Here is a 19,164-nt window from a genome sequence, read left to right as displayed (position 1 = left end):
GGGGAACCAGCAGCAGCCCAGTGGTGCAGGGAAACCCAGCAAAATCCGGAGGTATGTTTTGACCTTGTGTGGCAGGGGAAGGGTTTCCCAGTGATCTTGGGGGTGGAGGAGGAAGGCCTGATTTAGAGATCCCTATAGTTTTATGGAGAGGGTTTCTCTGTGGTCCCTAGCTAGGGGGTGATGAGGTGGGCCCCCGCCAGGGGCGCAGGTGAGGGGTGGGGCACAAAATTGGCTCATAAATATATCTAAATATATAGATGATGATAATAAATATTATCATCTATATATTTATCTGGTTCCAAATCCTCCAAGCAATCTGACTAACAGAGCTTGTTTCTTCCTTAGGCGAGAGGCCTGCCAGAATGAGGGGGGAAATGCCAACTGAGTGCCCCATATATTAGGAATGTTTCCTTCCCGTGTCCCCCCTCCCTCATGCGCCAGACTGGGGCTGTCATCTGGGATCCAGGCGTTTGCTGATTCCTCCATTTCCTTTGCAGGGAGGGAGCCTTTCCCCAACATCTACTTCATTCTGGCGAAATCCCTGGAGGGGCTGGCAAACGTGGCGAACATCAGGTACTGGGACAGAAGGAAGGGGCCCTTGTGGAACTTCTTTTGGGGGGTCATCAAAAATGGGGCAGTAGTTTTTCATCCGCCCCAGCCCCTTCTCATCAGATGCTTCCTGCTTCCTCCATAGGACCACGCCTCCAGGGATGAGGCTCCAGCGCCTGCTCCCGGGACGAAGAACAACAGACCATCACGGCAGTTCCCGGCCCCTGATCCTCGCCTGCCTCACCCTCCATCTGTTCCTCATGTGGGAATGGCTCTTTCCCAGCCGTACTTGGTGCAGACAAGGTTTCCTCCCATCAATAACACCTCAAGAGTTATTCTGGAGCCGGGGGAGACTTTGGCTGCTGCCTACGTGCCAGGCCGGTCGGGACGGAGCCCAGACGCCCGCACGGAGGAGTTCAGGGTGGGGCAGCTTATAAGATCAGGTAGGATGAAACACCCCCTTCCCAGGTCCCCACCCTCCTGTCCCAGACTGGGGCTCGTGTGGCTGGGAGCCAGGCGTCGGCTGATGTCTCCCTTTGTTTTGCAGCAAGGAGAAGGTTCAGCCTGGGAGCCGCCGCATCCCAGGAGGGACTGGAGCTGAGACAATGGCCTCTCGCCTCACAGGTAAGGGGACAGGGGGATTTCATTGCTTTGCCGCTCTATGCTTTGCCGCTCGCGATTTGCGGGTTTGGGGGTGCGGGCAGGGGGCACATCGGAATGTCACCCCCTTCAGGATGGCACTTGGGGCAGCTGCCCCCTGCCCCCCATTGGGACGCCCCTGGCCACAAAAAGGATTCGAGCCCAAGAGCCCTATGCTCACCTGGGACTTTCTGCAATGGCTTATTGAAGCCCCGTCCCTGGTCGTTTGGTCTGTGACAGACCATTCACACATTCAGGGATTCCTTCTTTCTTGCAGGGTATGGCTTCTGCACCACTGTGGCTGCTGCTGAAGCCCCCTCCCCACAAATAAAATAGGTAAGAGGAAGAAGGGGGAATTTGCATGGAGCGGGGAGAATACCCTGCTCCAGACTTCCAGACCAACTCTCTGACTTTAAACCAAGGCGTTCCTACAAGAGCCAGTATCAAAATAACATGGAAGCAGTACAGAAATGGATAAGGCAGAGCTATAGCCGATAAGGAATGCAGTGCTCAAGGTTTGAGCAAAGGAGGACAGACCTGGGATAAAATGAGTCTTCTTCTCCCACAGGCCACGTCATGTATGCATCTTTGGAAAGACTCTCTGAAGAAAGCATGTGGTGCTGATAACTCTCTATCTGTTTGTCCTATAGGAAATATTCCACCTGGAAACTTCGGTGAATTTCTGAAAAGATTTTTTGAGGTTTTTTTTTCTTGGAAAATGTACAACTAGACCACGAGTCAAACCAAAACCACATGTCTTGTATGAAGTCGATGTCTATATTAAAAGTGTTCTCTTGTGGCTTACAAAGAGTCCTGTCTAGGTTGTCACTGTGCATTTTGCAAAACTGATTTGTGGGCAGAAGCTTCATGCCAGTATTTGAAATTAGCCAGGCGCATTTTGCACCTGCCTGTTGGCCACTGGTGATTATTTAATGGCCAAAGGCCTCGGCAAAGAAACATGTAATGATGGTGCCTAGGCGAGCCTCTGGGGAGACTCCCCCGAGCTGTCAAAACAAAGGGAGAAGGGGGGAAGACCGCCGGCAAAACAGCACAGCTCGCCCCCTTATCCTGATGGCTTGGGGTAGACTTGGGAGTTGCGGGCAGGTGGCGCGCCAAATGTTGCCCCCCTCAGTCTGTGCGTGTGGCTACGCTTGAAGATGTGCTGCTGCTCATGAGGCAAGGAAGCCCCCCCCCCAAAGGCGGGACATGGGCGGGGAGAGCATGGCCTATCGCTGGGAAGGGGACGCGTCACACTGCAGCTCAACCCTGCTCTGTTCCACAGGCAGCGTTGAGTTGCATTTTGTCACCCCACTGTTTATCAGCTCTATCTGGTACGCAAGATGAGACCCTCCCTGCCCGTAGTGGTGCATGCCAGGTGGTGCTTGCTCTGGTTATCTCCCGCTTGGACTACTGCTATGCGCTCCATGTGAGGCTACCTTTGAAGGTGACCCAGAAACTGCAATTAATCCAGAATGTGGCAGCTAGACGTGATTGGGAGCAGCCGCCGAGACCATATAACACCGGTCCTGAAAGACCTACATTGGCTTCCAGGCTTCTGTCTATACATAGAGCCTCCATCAGCGTGTCTGCTCTCTCTGAGCGGCTTAGTCATGCTGGCCACATGACCCGGAAGCTGTACGCTGGCTCCCTCGGCCAATAAAGCGAGATGAGCGCCGCAACCCCAGAGCCACGACTGGACCTAATGGTCAGGGGTCCCTTTCCCTTTCCCTTAATAATAATAATAATAGGGCGGGACCCGCCAGGCCTTCCTGCGACTACAATGGCCCCCCCAGGCCTACCTGTGGCTGTGGCAGGCCTTGTAGGGTAGCCCCCAGTGAGCCTCCCTGTGGCCCCCAAAGTTGGGCAGAACCCTGTGTGGGTGCATGAGCACAAATGCGGAGCCAACTGCACAGCTGGTAGGTAATTCACCTACTGCCACCTGTGAGGATGTACAATGTGCAAGCTTATTTTAATTAAAAAGCCCTTTTTTAAATTAAGATGTGCAATAGGAGCAGACCTCTTCTTATGTTCTGAACTCCAATGCTCTGCCACATGGATCGTTTATGGCGAGTGCATGCCATGAAATGACTGGCTATGGACCTGGCTGCCAGTAGGAGATCTCTGACCTCTTCCAGTCCTCTGGTCCCATGACAGCTGGAATGCTCCAGATGCCTGTTAAAGCTGCAGTGTTTGAATGCCTGACAGTTCTAGGAAGGATGAGGCTCCCATTAAGAACCAAGATGGATGCTGATAGCCTTTGCGCAGCCGTTCCCCCTCCAAGCTCTGCTGAAGCAATAACCCACAGAGATGTATTTTATGGCTGGCACCAAAGATAGAAACCAGTCTTCTGTGTGGTTTGCTACAAGAGATAAACAATGGACTGGAGCTAAGCATCTGCGGGTGCCAGCCTGTATGTTTGCAGGCAAACCGTGAATCTTAAGTAGGAACAGCCTGATGTTTCAAAAGCCAAATCGCTAATTGGAAAATGTGGAAATGAGGAGGAGGCCAGGAAGCATTTTGCCTCCTGCTTAGCATTAAGAAACCACAAAAGTAAAACATGAATTGCAATTCTTTCTCTCTTTTGAGTTCTGCAAACCTTCTTACAGATTCAGCTCTTGGAATAGGAGCAGGGAGGAGGAGGAGGAAGAAGAAGAAAGGGAAGAAGGTTTGTATGCCTTCTCCTATCCTCACCCCCTTGCCATGCTCCCAATTCTGCTTCAATGCACTGCTGCCTTTTGAAGGCTTGGGCAATCTTCACACACCCCGACTTTAGGACCTATCTACATCACAGCCAAATTGGCTCAGTAGCCATTCTCGAAACCCTGGAAATTGTAGACCTGTGATGGGGAAGGAAAGTATCACTAACCAAATTCTTGGCATGCCGACCAAGCTCCAATCCTACAATTCTTTGAGGAGATAATACAATCCCCTTAAATTTACAAAGTAGGTACAAACTCAGCATTGTGGGGTCCATAACCTATCATCAAATGTTGCAGAGCCACCTCGCTCTCAAACAACGGCTAAACAGAAGAGCAAGCTTAAGTGATAGTTACAGAGGAGGGCTGGTTTCTTGACAACCACAGAATTTGTTTCAGAAACTGGTGCTTCTAGAAGAATTGAGATCTTCTGCAATAAGTGGTTATGACCTAGGTCACATCCACAGCATACATTTAGACCATGGGTGGGGAACTTCCCCCCCCTCCACAGGCCAAATTTGACAGGTGAGTGAGGCCACACACCTGCCTGTCACCTGATGTCACTAATAATGTCAGGGGGTGGGGTGCTTTGAAGTCCTGGAGTCAGACTCTGGATTTCACCACAAGGGGAGGATGTAAGTCTGGTCGAAAAGGCCTCAGTCTGCTTCCAGCAGACTGGGACTTCCTGGAACAAGTTGTTCACTTGGACTTATCTGTGGTCTTGCAACTTCTGACCCGCCTTGCCTTCTTTTCCATGGGACCCAAAATCGGCCTCACCCTCCATGGGAACACAACCATGGCATTCTGCTGGCTGGCAAATTCCTATTTATATAGGTCTGTGGGCTTAATACTTTCCTAGGTTGTCTTGTAGGGATTCACCTTAACTGGCTGCTGCTCTGTTTTCATTGGAACATCAGCTGCCTCTGAGACTCTTAAGCACAGGATCATGGGCTTGAGTCCCATGTTGGGCAAAAAGATTTCTGCATTGCAGGGGGTTGTGGTCCCTTCCAACTCTACAATTCTATGAATTTTTAAAATACCTTTTCAACCTGATTACTCCAGTTTTCACAAGTCAGGGATGAGAACACATTTCAGCCTGAGGGATACACTTCCTTTTGAGCATCTTTCTGAGGGCCATTGGTGTGAGGGGCCAGGGTCAAAAGCGAGTGGAGGAACAGACGTACAGTACACTAGGCTAGTTTCTATACATGCTCACACAAGGTTTAAAGCAGCTCCATTTTAAATTCAGGATGCTTTGCTGTGCCGTGGAAGTGTAAATGAAGCATTGATCTAATAGACATTTAATCTGGTTTAATAACCTTTCATAATTCCCTCCCTTAACCTGATTACTCTAATTCTCATAAAGTGTAAGGATAAAATACGGCTAGCATGTTTAGCACGTTCATACCAAAGTATGAGTAATTAGGGGTAGAATCAAAATGTACAGACTAGCATGCAGAAAACTGGAAGTACAGTGGACGCTCGGGTTGTGAACGTGATCCATGCGGGAAGCACGTTCGCAACTTGCAGTGTCCGCAACCCTCAGCACCACCCTGCACATGCACGGGTTGTGATTCGGCGCTTCTGCACATGCACATTTAGTGCTTCTGCGCATGTGCAAGTGCCGAAACCCGGAAGTAACCCGTTCTGGTACTTCTGGGTTTGGTGTAGTGCACCACCCGAAATCACGCAACCCGAAGCGTCTGTAACCCGAGGTATGACTGTATCAGTTCCTGCTTTCCAGCCAATGAAGACAGCGACTGCAAATTATTATGGGATGCAAAGCTCGCCTGGAACATTAGGGGTCAGTACATGGGAGACTGTGGGACTTCAGAATGGGTCAAATGAAGTCATTAATTTGTCTTGAGTCAGCCACTATCTTTCTGCCTTAGTACTTTCCCAGGGCCAGTTTCTATAGCACCTCATCCATGTACGATGCTTGCAAAGGGTAATATTAGCAATATTACCACAGAAGATGGCAGGAATCCCTTGCAGATGAACCCAGTGCCTGGAAACAGAAAAGTTGTGCACCCCTAGTAGTGACCAGACGAGGAATGACCACTGCAAGGAGCTAAGGGGGAAGAAACGCCATGGCACATCTGCACAACCAGATGCCTTCATTTGCCCCAGCTGCAACAAAACATGTCTCTCCCGTATCAGTGTCTACAGCTACTGTGCAGGCGCTATGAGCTTCTGACAGTTTGACTTCACCCTCCATTGTCTCCAAAGACAGATGGATGCCAACCAGCATGGCTGCAATATTAGCAATCAGAATTTGATCTCTCTAGTTCTATGCACAGAGGGATGCCCCTTTGAAATGGGGGGTTGAATTACCTTCTGATCCACTACAGGACTCCGAGGGTTCGGTTCAGTCTCATCTGGAACTCTTGCCCTTGAGAAACCCATCACTCCATTGCTGGGTAGTTGCCTAGTAACAAATGCCAATTAGTGAACAGAGATGGGGTAGGGCAGGCAAGAAAGAAAGGAAAACTCAAAAGGAAAAATCCACATGCATTCTAAACAAAAATAAAATAAAGTTACTCAATAGGAACAAGTGTCTTGTCTTTCTTTCTTTCTTTCTTTCTTTCTTTCTTTCTTTCTTTCTTTCCATACAGCCTCAAGCACATCACATTTTACTTTTAAAATTTAATTGATTTATACAAATATTTGTATACCACTATTCACAATAAAAAAATCAAAAATCAAATATCTTCTCAGAGTAGACATACTGAAAGACATGGCTAACTTAGGTTGAATACAACCACTAGGTTAAAAAATGCAATATGAATCGCCTCTGTTCTTGGATGGTTGAGATGAGAAATCAGATATCGAAGGCTTCCTGAGTCCCATGGAGTCTGGAGTGGCTCTGCCTACTTTCAAACAATCATGGCAATTTGGGCAGCGATCAATGGCAGTTAAACAGGATTTGCTCCAAAGATATACAGTCCTATCAACCAAAAGTGGCTTTTAAGGAACCGGAACAATGTTCTTATCTTTTGTTTCTCTTGGTCCAGGGGTGGTAAACTGGATCCAGAAAGATGTGACTACTGACTTTTCAATCACCTGGCATCATAGGGCATCAGGTGATTAAGACTTTGGAAGGAAGAATTGGGAATGTACTTGAAGCTGCCTCTCAGTTATTCCATGAACCCCAGCTTTTGTTTACATTGGGAATGCAAAGGAAGAAACTTTACAGCTGTGGGCTTGAATTCAAGCTGGGGCTGCAAAGATTCCCACTGAAAGTGGGGCCTTGGTCTCAGCATGAATTTAAACCCAACACTGACTGCAAACACAGCCTTCTGCAGGAGGTCTTGAGTGGAAGCAGTTCCACTGAGGCTGGCATTCAGCGCCAAATTTAAAAGCAAGCTCTGCTTGCCGAAGTATAACCATGAACATGCTTTAAGGTTCCCAATTGCTTCCCTTTGCATTTGTGGAGCAAGTGTGGGACAGGTAGGTTTGGCCAGACGAAAAACAATACTGTGAGCAAATCAGGACCCTTAGCAAGCTTACTCCAGCCCATAGGCTGGAGGTTTCCTGTGCATGTATTAGCCCTATGCACCCAACAGGGAATGATCCCATGGTGGGGAAGTGGAATCTAGCATTTAACTTAAATGGCAAAAGACACAGGTGGTGTTATCAATTGGAGCTGACACGCATGCTCTCAAATCTCTGGCTGCAATATGTATGAACGTGGTCATAAAAGGATAAGTCCTTCCATGTTTGTTGCTGGGAAGTGTTTGTGTACCATGTACCACTGACGGTGTCACTCATTCTTTCACCATTTAAGTTGTGAACAGGCATTTTACTGGGAAGCACAAATATATGGATTGTTTCTTCCTAGGGCTTTCCAGTTTTTTGATACAGCACACCGAGACCAACAGTCATGCGAAAATTGTGCTAGGAATGAGTGTTGGTGGTCATTGTTGACAGATGGTATGTGAATAAAAGTCACATGGACCCTCCTGGTATGATATAACACCTTGTTTTTGCAGGAACACTAAACTGAAAGAACTAGAAGCCTTTAGACTGGAATAGGGCACATTGGAACTACAATACCCTGCAGAGATATGCCCCTGGTATGCCCCGCAGAGGACCTTAAGGTCCACAAATGACAACATTTTGGAGGTCCCAGGTCGCAAAGTGGTTAGATTGGTCTCAACTAGGGCCAGGGCCTTTTTAGTACTGGCCCCGACTTGGTGGAATGCTCTGTCACAAGAGACTAGGGCCCTGCGGGACTTGACATCTTTCTGCAGGGCCTGTTCCGCCTGGCCTTTGGTTTGGACTCAGTCTGACCCTTATACCCTTACGGTTTTGATCTATGGGCTATTTTTAAAATGAGGCTGCATTTAAAATTGCATTTTAACCTGTATTTTAAATTGGTCCCCCCCCCCTATTATGTTTTTATTTTACTGGTGTTAGCTGCCCTGAGGCCAGCTCTGGCCGGGGAGGGCAGGGTATAAATAAATAAATAAATAAATAAATAAATAAATAATTACAACAAGTGCATCTAAACTACCCTCCTTAATTACCCAATTTTTATGGAAGTTTGTCGATTCTCCTAGTGCAATATGAGACTAACTCCAACCAACCATTATGGAGACAGTTCGTATCTTTTTTTTTTCAGGGGTATATAATAAATGAAATTAAAATTATAAGAGTGCATTAACTTCTGGTTGATGCATTAAATGTATTATTTGTCTATATAAAGGGTCTGGTCCCACCAGTGGATGAGTTAAGTATACATATTCTAACTGTTGCTCGAGTAGCAATATCCAATAACTTTAAAAAATCATGGGCGCTTACCGTAAGTTGTAAACCCCGAGCTGAATATAAAGGGTGTTGGGGTTTGCTCATAAGGTAAAATTAAGCAACATGATCAGAATGAGGGAAGGCAGGCAACTTGATAATTTTTATAATTAAAAATGGATTTTTAAAAAATGCATAGGTAAAACAAGATGTAAGAAAATATCTGCCCATTTGTACTGCTGGAAACACAATATGAAATAGTATTTTTTAATGAGGTCTCTGACCTTTTGCTGGATTATGGAAGTGTGTTTGTGTTTATGTTTTTATACATACTGTATGCGTATAAACACCTGTGGGATGTTTCTTTACGCTTCATGCTTGCATTATGCTCTGATACAACAATGGGGGGAGATGGAAAATCTAACTAATCTTCAATTTATAATGCATGGGCAGAGGAAAGAGTAGGAAAGCCAACCGTATCTGATTGCCATCGTTGTCATCGTCGTCACTGCTGCACACTTCATCACTGGAGGATGAATATTCTGATGATTTCTGGAGCAAGCTGCTACCATCTCTCCCCTTGCCAAAAAAGGGTGGACTCTGGAAAAAGAAGAAGAAGAAGAACTTGATTGATTGCTTCTGTCCACACTGGAACTCACCTCATATGAGAAGCCCAGTTTATTTTTTCTTTCAGGTTGTCCTAGAATAAGGGCAATCATTCTAGAATCATACTGCAACCTTCCTCAACCTGATGTCCTCTTAATTGAGCTACACTTCCCACCATCATGAGCACCAAGTTGGGGAAGGCTTCCACAGTGGAACCAGATGCTTCTCAGGGAATAATCCACTCAGGAGGAAGTTTTAAACCCAGGACAGAAAGCTCCACTGGATTAAGTGGGGTGTAATTCTGAGCAAAGTCACAGTGGCTCAAGCTACACACGATGGTGGTAGACCTATTAAAACTCAGCTTGTGCCAATCACGTATAAATAGCTTGTGACTCCCCAGTTTTTAAACAAAATGAATGCACAGGTTAGGTGAGCCAAACCATTACTGTTCCCACTGCTTATCACCCCACTGCCTTCCCCACACCCCCGTTGTCCCCCTCCCCCGACAGGTTCCCTTACAATACTAGAGGCCACCAAGGCAGGGGGAATAATATTTGGCTGCAGGGAGGTCAGCTATGAATAATAATAATAATAATAATAATAATAATAATAATAATAATAATAATAATAATAATTTATTTATACCCCGCCCATCTGGCTGGGTCTCCCCAGCCACTCTGGGCGGCTTCCATAAAAACCAAAAATACAGTAAAATATAGTAAAATGAAGAGCTTGGCACCTTTTTTGCTCAAAAAACATCAATACCTAGTTGCTCCAACCCTTGCTTTATAGGTGACTGGAGAAGATCCATATTTAAACAAATAGGTCTGTTGCTTCCATGTGTAAGGTAAAGGGACCTCTGACCATTAGGTCCAGTCGTGACTGACTCTGGGGTTGCGGCGCTCATCTCGCTTTATTGGCCAAGTGAGCCGGCGTACAGCTTCTGGGTCATGTGGTCAGCATGACTAAGCCACTTCTGGTGAACCAGAGCAGCACACGGAAACGCCGTTTACCTTCCCGCTGGAGCAGTACCTATTTATCTACTTGCACTTTGACATGCTTTCAAACTGCTAGGTTGGCAGGAGCAGGGACTGAGCAACGGGAGCTCACCCCATCGCGGGGATTCAAACCACCGACCTTCCGATCGGCAAGTCCTAGACTCTGTGGTTTAACCCACAGCGCCACCCGCATCCCCTTCCATGTGTAGGGTGACCCTAAATTAATATGGCACAATGGCAGAGAGCATGCTTTGCATTATCAAGTGCCTGGGTTCAATCCTTGGCATCTCCAGGAGGGTCTGGGAAACTCTGGCGAACTGGTGCCAATAATCATAGACACTACAGAGCTAACTTGGTGTAAGGCAGCTCCACATGTCCACATGATTGGCTTCCTCTAGAAGGGGAGAGTGGCTAATTCTTATCAAGATATTTATTTTAAGCACATAGCTCAAAGGTTCCCTTGTCTGCAATCCTCTTTGGAGATAATTTGTCACTGCAGCAATAAAAATAAAATCTAATTTGCTCTGCATGGTAGTTGAAGCCTCATGATCTAAACCTTGGAATATTCAAAACACCAACTGAGAGGCAAAAAACAAATGAAGTATGCTGCTTGCTTTTGATCTGTGTTACACACTTACACACACACCACACACACACACACACTGCCCCATTGACTGATCTATTAAAAAGACAAAAAACCCATACAATCAATTAAGGGTGTGTTTTACTTTAAAGGGCAACAAGAACAATCCTCAGAAGGAGATGAAGAAGAATTGCAATAGTTGAAAAACATGCTTACAGTAAAAATAAAACCTACTGAAATATGAAACTGATGAGATGCATTTCCAGGTTTCGTGTACGACTGGTGGTGGCTGTTTAGCCTGGATGACCCTGGATGTCCCAAAAAGAAAATTTCAGAGAGAGAGATATTAGTTCATCAGTCATATCAAACATGTAAATAAGAGGATCCAATCTCAAGGCATGCAAGGGAGGGCTGGCTCAGTGGCCACTGCTGCATCTTGTGAGAGCTGAGTCTGTTGTTTGACTATGCACTGTGTGAAGAAGTGCTTCATTTTGTCCCTTAACAGTCACTTTCATTGGATGGCCCCAAGTTCTGGTATCACAAAAGTTCTTTCTCCTTAGCATAATTTTATACACCTTTATCATGTCCTCCCTTACATATTTCCACCACCACCCCATACTAGAAAGAAATAGCAGGTTGCTGAAACTATATATAGAACTATATATTTAAAAAATCCCAAAGAAGAAAACCTGTATCAACAAACAAGAGGTGCTTAGCAAAATTATATTATGAATAGAATGGCCTTGCTATCCTACCCTGTCCCACTGGGAATGAAGTGCCTCACAATAATTGCTTGTGTGGACAGAGAAAAGTATGACCTGTGGATTACCTGAAGCCGATCGCTTGTTCTGATGAGATGCCGACTCCCTTTGTCTGCTGCTGCTGGAGTTGCAGCAGCTGTTGTTGGTTTTCGTTGCGGGTCCCCCCAGGGATGGTTGCTGTGTGCTGTAGAGAACAAAGACCAGAAAAGTGTGGGGGGGGGGGGAGCAACAACAAACGATGAGAACTCCCACTGCACATTGTTCCAGGGTCTCAAAGCCACTTCTAAAAACAGCCCAACCAATGCTCACAATATCCTTAGGCGGTAGCTATTATAATATCCAGGTGGAAACTTAGCATTCCTGGAATGGCATTCACGTTTAAAATATGCAACAATATTAGGGACACTTCCCCACTCCCCAGACATGGAAATAGGCCTCTTGGGGACATGTAATGTTTGACTCAAATATTAGATGAGCTTCATGACCCCTCAATTCTTCTCTGGCTTGGATTGCAATCTGAGGGGGGGGGGGAGAGGGAATCCACTTCTCTCTTCCACCTACCCAGTCCTTATCGAAATCCTCTTAACTCTTTCTGTCTCTATCAAATGGTTTAGGGACACTGATGTTTTCTACCTCTCCCACTCCCACTGGCAGCTACCATTATTGGATCAGCAGCAACACCTGTGCACAAGGGTGGAGCAATGTAGGAGGCATATCCATGCATTTATTTATTTAAAGGATCACTGGGGAGTGATCAGGTGGGATGGCCTCAGAAAGCAAAGCAGAATGCCAGTTATGCCATAAAAAGGTAAAGGGACCCCTGACCATTAGGTCCAGTCGTGACCGACTCTGGGGTTGCGGTGCTCATCTCACTTTATTGGCCGAGGGAGCCAGCGTACAGCTTCCAGGTCATGTGGCCAGCATGACTAAGCCGCTTCTGGCAAACCAGAGCAGCACACGGAAATGCCGTTTACCTTCCCGCTGGAGCGCTACCTATTTATCTACTTGCACTTTGACTTGCTTTCGAACTGCTAGGTGGGCAGGAGCAGGGACCGAGCAACTGGAGCTCACCCCGTCACGGGGATTCGAACCGCCGACCTTCTGATCGGCAAGTTCTAGGCTCTGTGGTTTAACCCACAGTGCCACCCGCGTCCCTAAATATTGAGCAGTTATGCCATACTGTTCCCTGATTATCTGGGGGAAATGGCTCATAGATGGCATCTGCCTGCTACACCGCAATGAATTTGTACAGATATATATCAAAGTAAGTTTAAGGAGGAATCACCAAGGAGCTTACCTTGATGGGTAACTCTGGTGACCAAGATGATCTCTGCTATAAATTTTTGAGGTTGTCCTTTCAGGAACCTTAAGGATCAAAGCAAACATGCCTGTTCACTGTTCTTATATAAACACATGCATAAAACAGTGCATAGCCACTTGCCTATAGTCAGTATAGGCACAGAGTATTAAAAATGTAGCCCATCACAATCACTTTACTGATATTCAGAAAACCTAGCCCCCAAGACGCCAATGGAAAATATGTGAGAAATATTTGGTTTTATTTAAAAGGGAAAAGGGGGGAAAGGCACAGGAACTTCTAGTGGGCAATGAGTAGGAATTCAAGGTTCCATAAGAAGATCTCAACTGGGTCAAACCAAAGGACCATCTGTCCCAACAACCTGTTCTCATAGTCACAAACCCGATGCCTATGGTAATCCTACAAACAGGCTTGTCCCTTGCCTTGGCTAGTGTACAAAAAGTAAACTACATAGAATAAGCAAATCATCTTCATGAACTTTAGAATCTTACTATTTCTTCATATAGAACAGTTTTGACCAACCAGTAGTCCTCAAGATGTTGCTGGGTGACAACAGAGATGATTCAGCATAGCATACAATCCCAGGAAAGTCACAACAAATGAAAATTCAGTTCCCATAATCTCTGACCATTGGCCATGTTGGCTGCGGCTGATGGGAGCTGGAGTCTAGCAACATCTGGAAGGTCACAGGTTAGCCACAGCTGACAAAGGACTGGGTTTACTTGGGAACAGAAGTTTTATATTTTTAAACTCTTATTAATCTATGGACAATCCAAAGAATTTCCCAATACCTTTGGAGGTTGCTCTTCACTTTGACATATACTCCAGAAGACATCGTCCTGACTGGGGCCTGCTGGAGTGCCAGCCACATCAGACAACGAACTGCTGTGATACATATCTCGACTGGCCCGTAGGTTTTCACTCTTCAAACAAACGAAACATACATCAAGTTCATTTGTCATGGGTTGCACCCAAATAGTTTTTACTCAGTGTAGACCGAATAATGGCTCAGCATCAACCACAACACCAAAAGTCCCCCATCCCTGAGGGGGCTACTTTCAGGGCAGGCACCAGGGTTGGAAGAAACTCAGCAGGACGTAGTCTAGTGTCCCTTGCTAGTTAAGCATCTGAGTGGAAGACTTCTTTAGTCAAGAAGGTTGTGTTGGAGGTTCCCTGAAATGTAGTACAGTATAATGCCTGATTGGTTGCGGGGTTTTTTTTTAATCATTATGGGTTTAAAAACAACCATGGCCACCATCTCACCAAAACATGGCTTTCAGGAAAATAAAAATGGTAGCCGGGAGTGCCAATCCCTCAGGGACCAGAATGCAGGGTTCAAGCAATAGTAGGTGTTCTCATAGTTGGAAGGCTCTGGCATTTACTAAACCAACGTTCATGATTGTGCTGTGGCTGATTTAAACAAAAAGCTTCACATGATGGGGGAGATTTGAAAGAAAAGAGCTTCACGTTGGTGTTCTGGAGGCAGCTGAATTCTTAGAGCCATAACATGCCTTATTTGCCAGTGTTTTTGCACCAACTGACTTGAGAGGGTAAACCTTTCCATATTGGGCTTTCTCTGCTTTGTACATTGGTGCAGTTGGGGAGATTTGGGCAGCTGCAATTTGTCACAATATGTCAACTGCTAAAATATCTCACTTATGCTTAACCATTAATAGGTAAAGGATGGAGTTTTGACAGAGCAAATACAGCATTTCGCAGAGCAATACTGTAAGGTTGTTTCTGATAGTTTAGGGACAAAGCAAGCTCAGAGCATTCCTGGATAGCTTGCAGGCAGCAATACATTGCTCAAACTGAGGAAATGGGCCACAGCTGGAGGCTGTATGGAGCAGGTAAGACTCTTATTAGCCGCTTTAAACCACCTTATAACTAGAGATGCGGGAGGAAATTAGATTCAGATCACAATGAAAGGTGAATCCACTTAATTCACACTTGGTAGGGGGAATATGAGAAACAAAACCCAGCCATGTTTCAAAAGTCACAGCTATCTGAATTTTTCAACCCAGTTCTCCAGTTCTACAAAAATGCATGAAGTGTCAATAAAAATATACACTGAAAATAACAGGAAAAAAGCAGTGTATTGGAGGAGATTGCCTTGCCAAATAATGTATTATGCAAAATTGCACACAAACACAAATATTAGGAAGAATTTGCGGTAAAATGATAATTAATTTTTATGACTTTCTTTTTTAATCACAAACTGATATGAAAATGTGGAGAACTGAACTTAATGCTGGAGAAAAGAGAAACTGAAATTGCCAGATTTCATGGGTCATAGCATCCATGAAAATGTTTGACTGGTGCCACTGGGCAGGTGCCCTAGGAAGAAAGTTATGGTGCAAAATGTGGAGGTACCTTCTAAGTGATTTCATGAAATGTGAGCGGGTGTGATTTGGCTTCCTTGTATATTTTCCCCCTCTCATAATAGCACCTCTCTCTGTGTGTAATGAATATTGTGCGATCCCCACAGTCAGGGATACTGGGGTGTAGCTTACTTCCCAAGGTAAGCATAAGGCTGTTGTTGGTAGCTGTCTCTCTGATTTTTTGTTATGCCACTCCCCACTCTATGGCAGCCATTTTGTGACCGGCACCACCAACACTCTCTCAAATTTCAAAATGTGTCCTCTGGTCCGAGAGGGTTGGTGACCTCTGGTCTAAGCACAACAGAGGACAGGTCAGCAGATGTGGTGACACTGAAAATATGGTGCTTGAGACTGCCTGCTAGAGTCCAACAGTAAGAAAGCAACCTCCTTACTTGTCAGGGACTGGGCAGAGGAGGACTGGTGGAGACTACCTCCCCATCCTGACCCTTCCAGGGAGGAGGAAGAGGAAGAGAGTATAGATTTACAACAGGAGCTTGAGGGAGGTCTCAGCGCAGAGGCAGATGAGGGGACAAGCTGGGAAATCATGGGAGAGTTGGAACAACACTCAGCTGACAAGTCGTCATTAGAAAGCATTCCAGACCCTCCATCTTCCAGAACCCAGTGAGCCTTAAAGTAGGAGAGCAAAGACAGAGGACACTTAGGAGCACCCATAGAAGATGATGATAATGAATAAGGAAGTGGGAGGGACGGGGTGTGGAGATTCACTCAGGACAATGACATTATCCAAGAGGCTGGGTTCTATAGCCTCTCTCTGTAAATATTGAAATAAAAAAGGACGGTAATAAACTTTTCCTTGTCTTTATACTTTCTTGGGCAACCAGCCGGGAGCCACTGACAGCATCCTGAAACTACCTGTGCCTTACAACTTACAGCTTATTCCACAGCCTTGGTTTATAAACCACTTTATACTTAAATACAGTCGGGGGTAGGGTGGGGGAAATATGGCATGCAATTGCAAAACAACACCAAGAAAAGTCTTGTCTTCCTACCACATAGAAGTCTTTTATACAACACACCCTCAAGCAGGGCTTGAGATGCCAGGCTTCTGGCTCAGCATGAAACAGGACCACTTTGAAATCCATGCATCCATCGGGTGATGGGGCTATGTACATGATTTAGATACAGTGGTGCCTCGCAAGACAAAATTAATTCGTTCCGCAAGTTTTTTCTTCTTGCGAGTTTTTCGTCTTGCGAAGCACGGTTTCCCATAAGAATGCATTGAAAATCAATTAATGCGTTCCTAGGGAGACCGCCTTCAGACCAGGTCCGGGGACAGTCTGTCCCCGGACCTCCTCTGAAGGCTGACGGGGGGAGAAGGACTTTTCTCTCCACTGCCAGCCTTCAGAACAGCCTTCTGAAGGCTGGCAGTGGGAGGAAAAGCCCTTCTCCCGCCGCCAGCCTTCAGAAGAGTTCCCGCAGGGCTGCCTAGGCTGCGGATAGCAGCCTGCTGCCCGGCGCGCGGGGCGCTCTGAAGCAGAGCGCCCCTCGCACGAGGCAGACATCTGCAGCTTGGGGAGCCCTGCAGGACTTCCTCGCAGGGCTCTCCAAGCTGCGGATAGCAGCCTGCTGCCCCACACGAGGGCGCTCTTCTTCAGAGCACCCCTCGCGCGGGGCAGACATTCGCAGCTTGGGGAGCCCTGCAGGACTTCCCCGCAGGGCTCTCCAAGCTGTGGATAGGGGCAGCAGGCTGCTATCCGCAGCTTGGAGAGCCCTGCGGGGAACTCTTCTGAAGGCTGGCGGGGGAGAAGGGCTTTTCTTCCCACCGCCAGCCTTCAGAACAGCCTTCTGAATGTTGGCGGTGGGGTGCGCGCGCCTTCCCCTCTGTTCCCAGACCTGTCCTGAAGGCTTGCGGTGGGAGGAGGGCTTTCCTCCCCACCGCCAACATTCAGAATGCTGTTCTGAATGTTGGCGGTGGGGAGGAAAAACCCTCCTCCCACCACAAACCCCGGGAACAGAGGAGAAGCGCTGCGCGCCTTCTCCTCTGTTCCCGGACCTCCCACCGCAAGCCTTCAGGACAGGTCCGGGAACAGAGGAGAAGGCGCGCTGTGCTTCCCCGATGTCCCCGGAGATTTCCCTATGGGCTTTCGTCTTGTGAAGCAAGCCCATAGGGAAATTCGTCTCTCGAAGCTGCTAAAAATCGGAAAACCCTTTCGTCTTGCGGGTTTTTCGTTTAGCGAGGCATTCGTCTTGCGGGGCACCACTGTACTTCAAAGGAGAAGAGCAAAAAAGAATCTGTTCAAGGGATGTCGATCAACATTCCTGGATTCCAGAAATGAATGGTAATATGAGGGCCACGGTCTGGCTGCATTTTTTGATGGTATGTGCTGCTAGGACAGCCCTCTTGAGTGGGCTGATATACAGGGGCTGGGTTTCAGGCACTGTGTGTGTGTGTACCAAAAGCCAGAATGTCTTCTCTAGTTCAAACCCCTGGAAGTGAACGACTTTAGCTTGAATATAGGAGCTTATAGGACAGCTCATAGCAGTTGCTAGAGAGCAGGGGGTGGGGAGGAGAAAAGGCTGCCATCGCCACAGCCCAACCCCACACTATGTGCCAGCTCTTTCTAAAATTTATTTATTGTTGTTGTTGTTTAGTCGTTTAGTCGTGTCCGACTCTTCGTGACCCCATGGACCAGAGCATGCCAGGCACTCCTGTCTTCCACTGCCTCCCACACTTTGGTCAGACTCATGTTGGTAGCTTTGACAACACTGTCCAACCATCTCGTCCTCTGTCATCCCATTCACCTTGTGCCTGCCATCTTTCCCAACATCAGGGTCTTTTCCAGGGAGTCTTCTCTTCTCATGAGGTGGCCAAAGTATTGGAGCCTCAGCTTCAGGATCTGTCCTTCCAGTGAGCACTCAGGGCTGATTTCCTTAAGAATGGAGAGGTTTGATCTTCTTGCAGTCCATGGGACTCTCAAGAGTCTCCTCCAGCACCATAATTCAAAAGCATCAATTCTTCAGCGATTATAAATTAAATTTGATTATAAATTAAATAATCAATTTATTTATTAATGTATGTTTTTCTTTTTGGAACAAAAATTTTTTCCTTCCAGTAGCACCTTAAAGACCAACTAAGTTGGTCTAATTTCTTTTTGGAAATATACCAAAGAATAAAATAAAATTGGGATCCATCTCAGGATGGTGGAGGATGTGTTCACTGTGTCCCATTGGTGGCACTCACTCTTCTTCTGATAGGAAATGCTTTGTGGGGGGCAAAAATGGGGGGGGGTTTGAGGAGGGTCATTCGGCGGGGAGTGAGACATGCCCCTATTTTCGTCTGAGGAATGGTAGAGGATATGGTATCCTCCAGTTGGAAACTGAAGGACAGGAGAGTGCTGAGAAAAGGGCTGCAGGACTAGATGGGCCACTGCCCTGATCCTGCATAGCTTTTCTTATGCTCATGTGAGGGGCTGAAACCCAAGTCTCTGACAGACACCACAGCCCTCAGAACAGCACAACCCAACAACTCAGGGAAGTCCAAGATCTGAATCTCTAAAGGCCCTCTTCTGCTTCACTCCAGGAGACCCAGTGCTGCCTTTGCATTCCTTTGCCACTGCTGCTGTGAGCCTGGTTCATACAGTTCCTATATCCTGATGTGGCCCTGACAGAAATATGGAGAGGGATGCCCAGAGCTATACCATCTTGTTCTGCTATTCTGTCAGATATCACATGCTGAGAAGGAGCAGAGCTCTCAAAAGGGGTATTCTTTATTCATTAGGAGACATTTCCCTCCTCTGAGTCACAACCGATTCAGGGTCACAATGCGCTGATAACTGCTGTGCTTCAAACTCACTCCTTCAAATGCAAAAGAATAAAATATTTTTAATGAAGATTGCCCCCCCCGCCCCGATCCCCTGTAGCTCTTA

The 19,164-nt window shown here is 46.7% G+C and overlaps 1 protein-coding gene and 1 long non-coding RNA gene across 3 annotated transcripts in view; one reads left to right on the top strand and one right to left on the bottom strand.

Moving 5' to 3' along the window:
- Window positions 1-19,164, bottom strand: part of NRK (Nik related kinase) — a 126,859-nt gene that overhangs the window by 47,611 nt on the left and 60,084 nt on the right. Inside the window, exons 16-21 of the mRNA XM_083722718.1 lie at window positions 13,688-13,819; window positions 12,876-12,943; window positions 11,647-11,762; window positions 11,052-11,125; window positions 9,106-9,230; window positions 6,219-6,312 (exon numbers count right to left, since the gene is read on the bottom strand). Of these exons, the coding sequence (XP_083578844.1) occupies window positions 6,219-6,312; window positions 9,106-9,230; window positions 11,052-11,125; window positions 11,647-11,762; window positions 12,876-12,943; window positions 13,688-13,819 (609 nt within the window). The remainder of the gene's footprint in view (window positions 1-6,218; window positions 6,313-9,105; window positions 9,231-11,051; window positions 11,126-11,646; window positions 11,763-12,875; window positions 12,944-13,687; window positions 13,820-19,164) is intronic.
- LOC310837030 lies at window positions 850-1,996 on the top strand. 2 transcript variants are annotated; one of them, XR_014560346.1, is made up of 3 exons: window positions 850-992; window positions 1,097-1,173; window positions 1,466-1,996. It is a non-coding gene; the product is annotated as an uncharacterized lncRNA (long non-coding RNA). The 2 variants fall into 2 exon arrangements; XR_014560347.1 differs by having other exon boundaries at window positions 850-1,173.

This window comes from Podarcis gaigeae (genome assembly GCF_964106915.1).
Source record: "Podarcis gaigeae genome assembly, chromosome: Z".
Lineage (NCBI taxonomy): Eukaryota > Metazoa > Chordata > Lepidosauria > Squamata > Lacertidae > Podarcis > Podarcis gaigeae.
The sequence above is the reverse complement of the archived record's forward strand: the minus strand, read 5'-3'. Positions and strand labels throughout refer to the sequence as shown.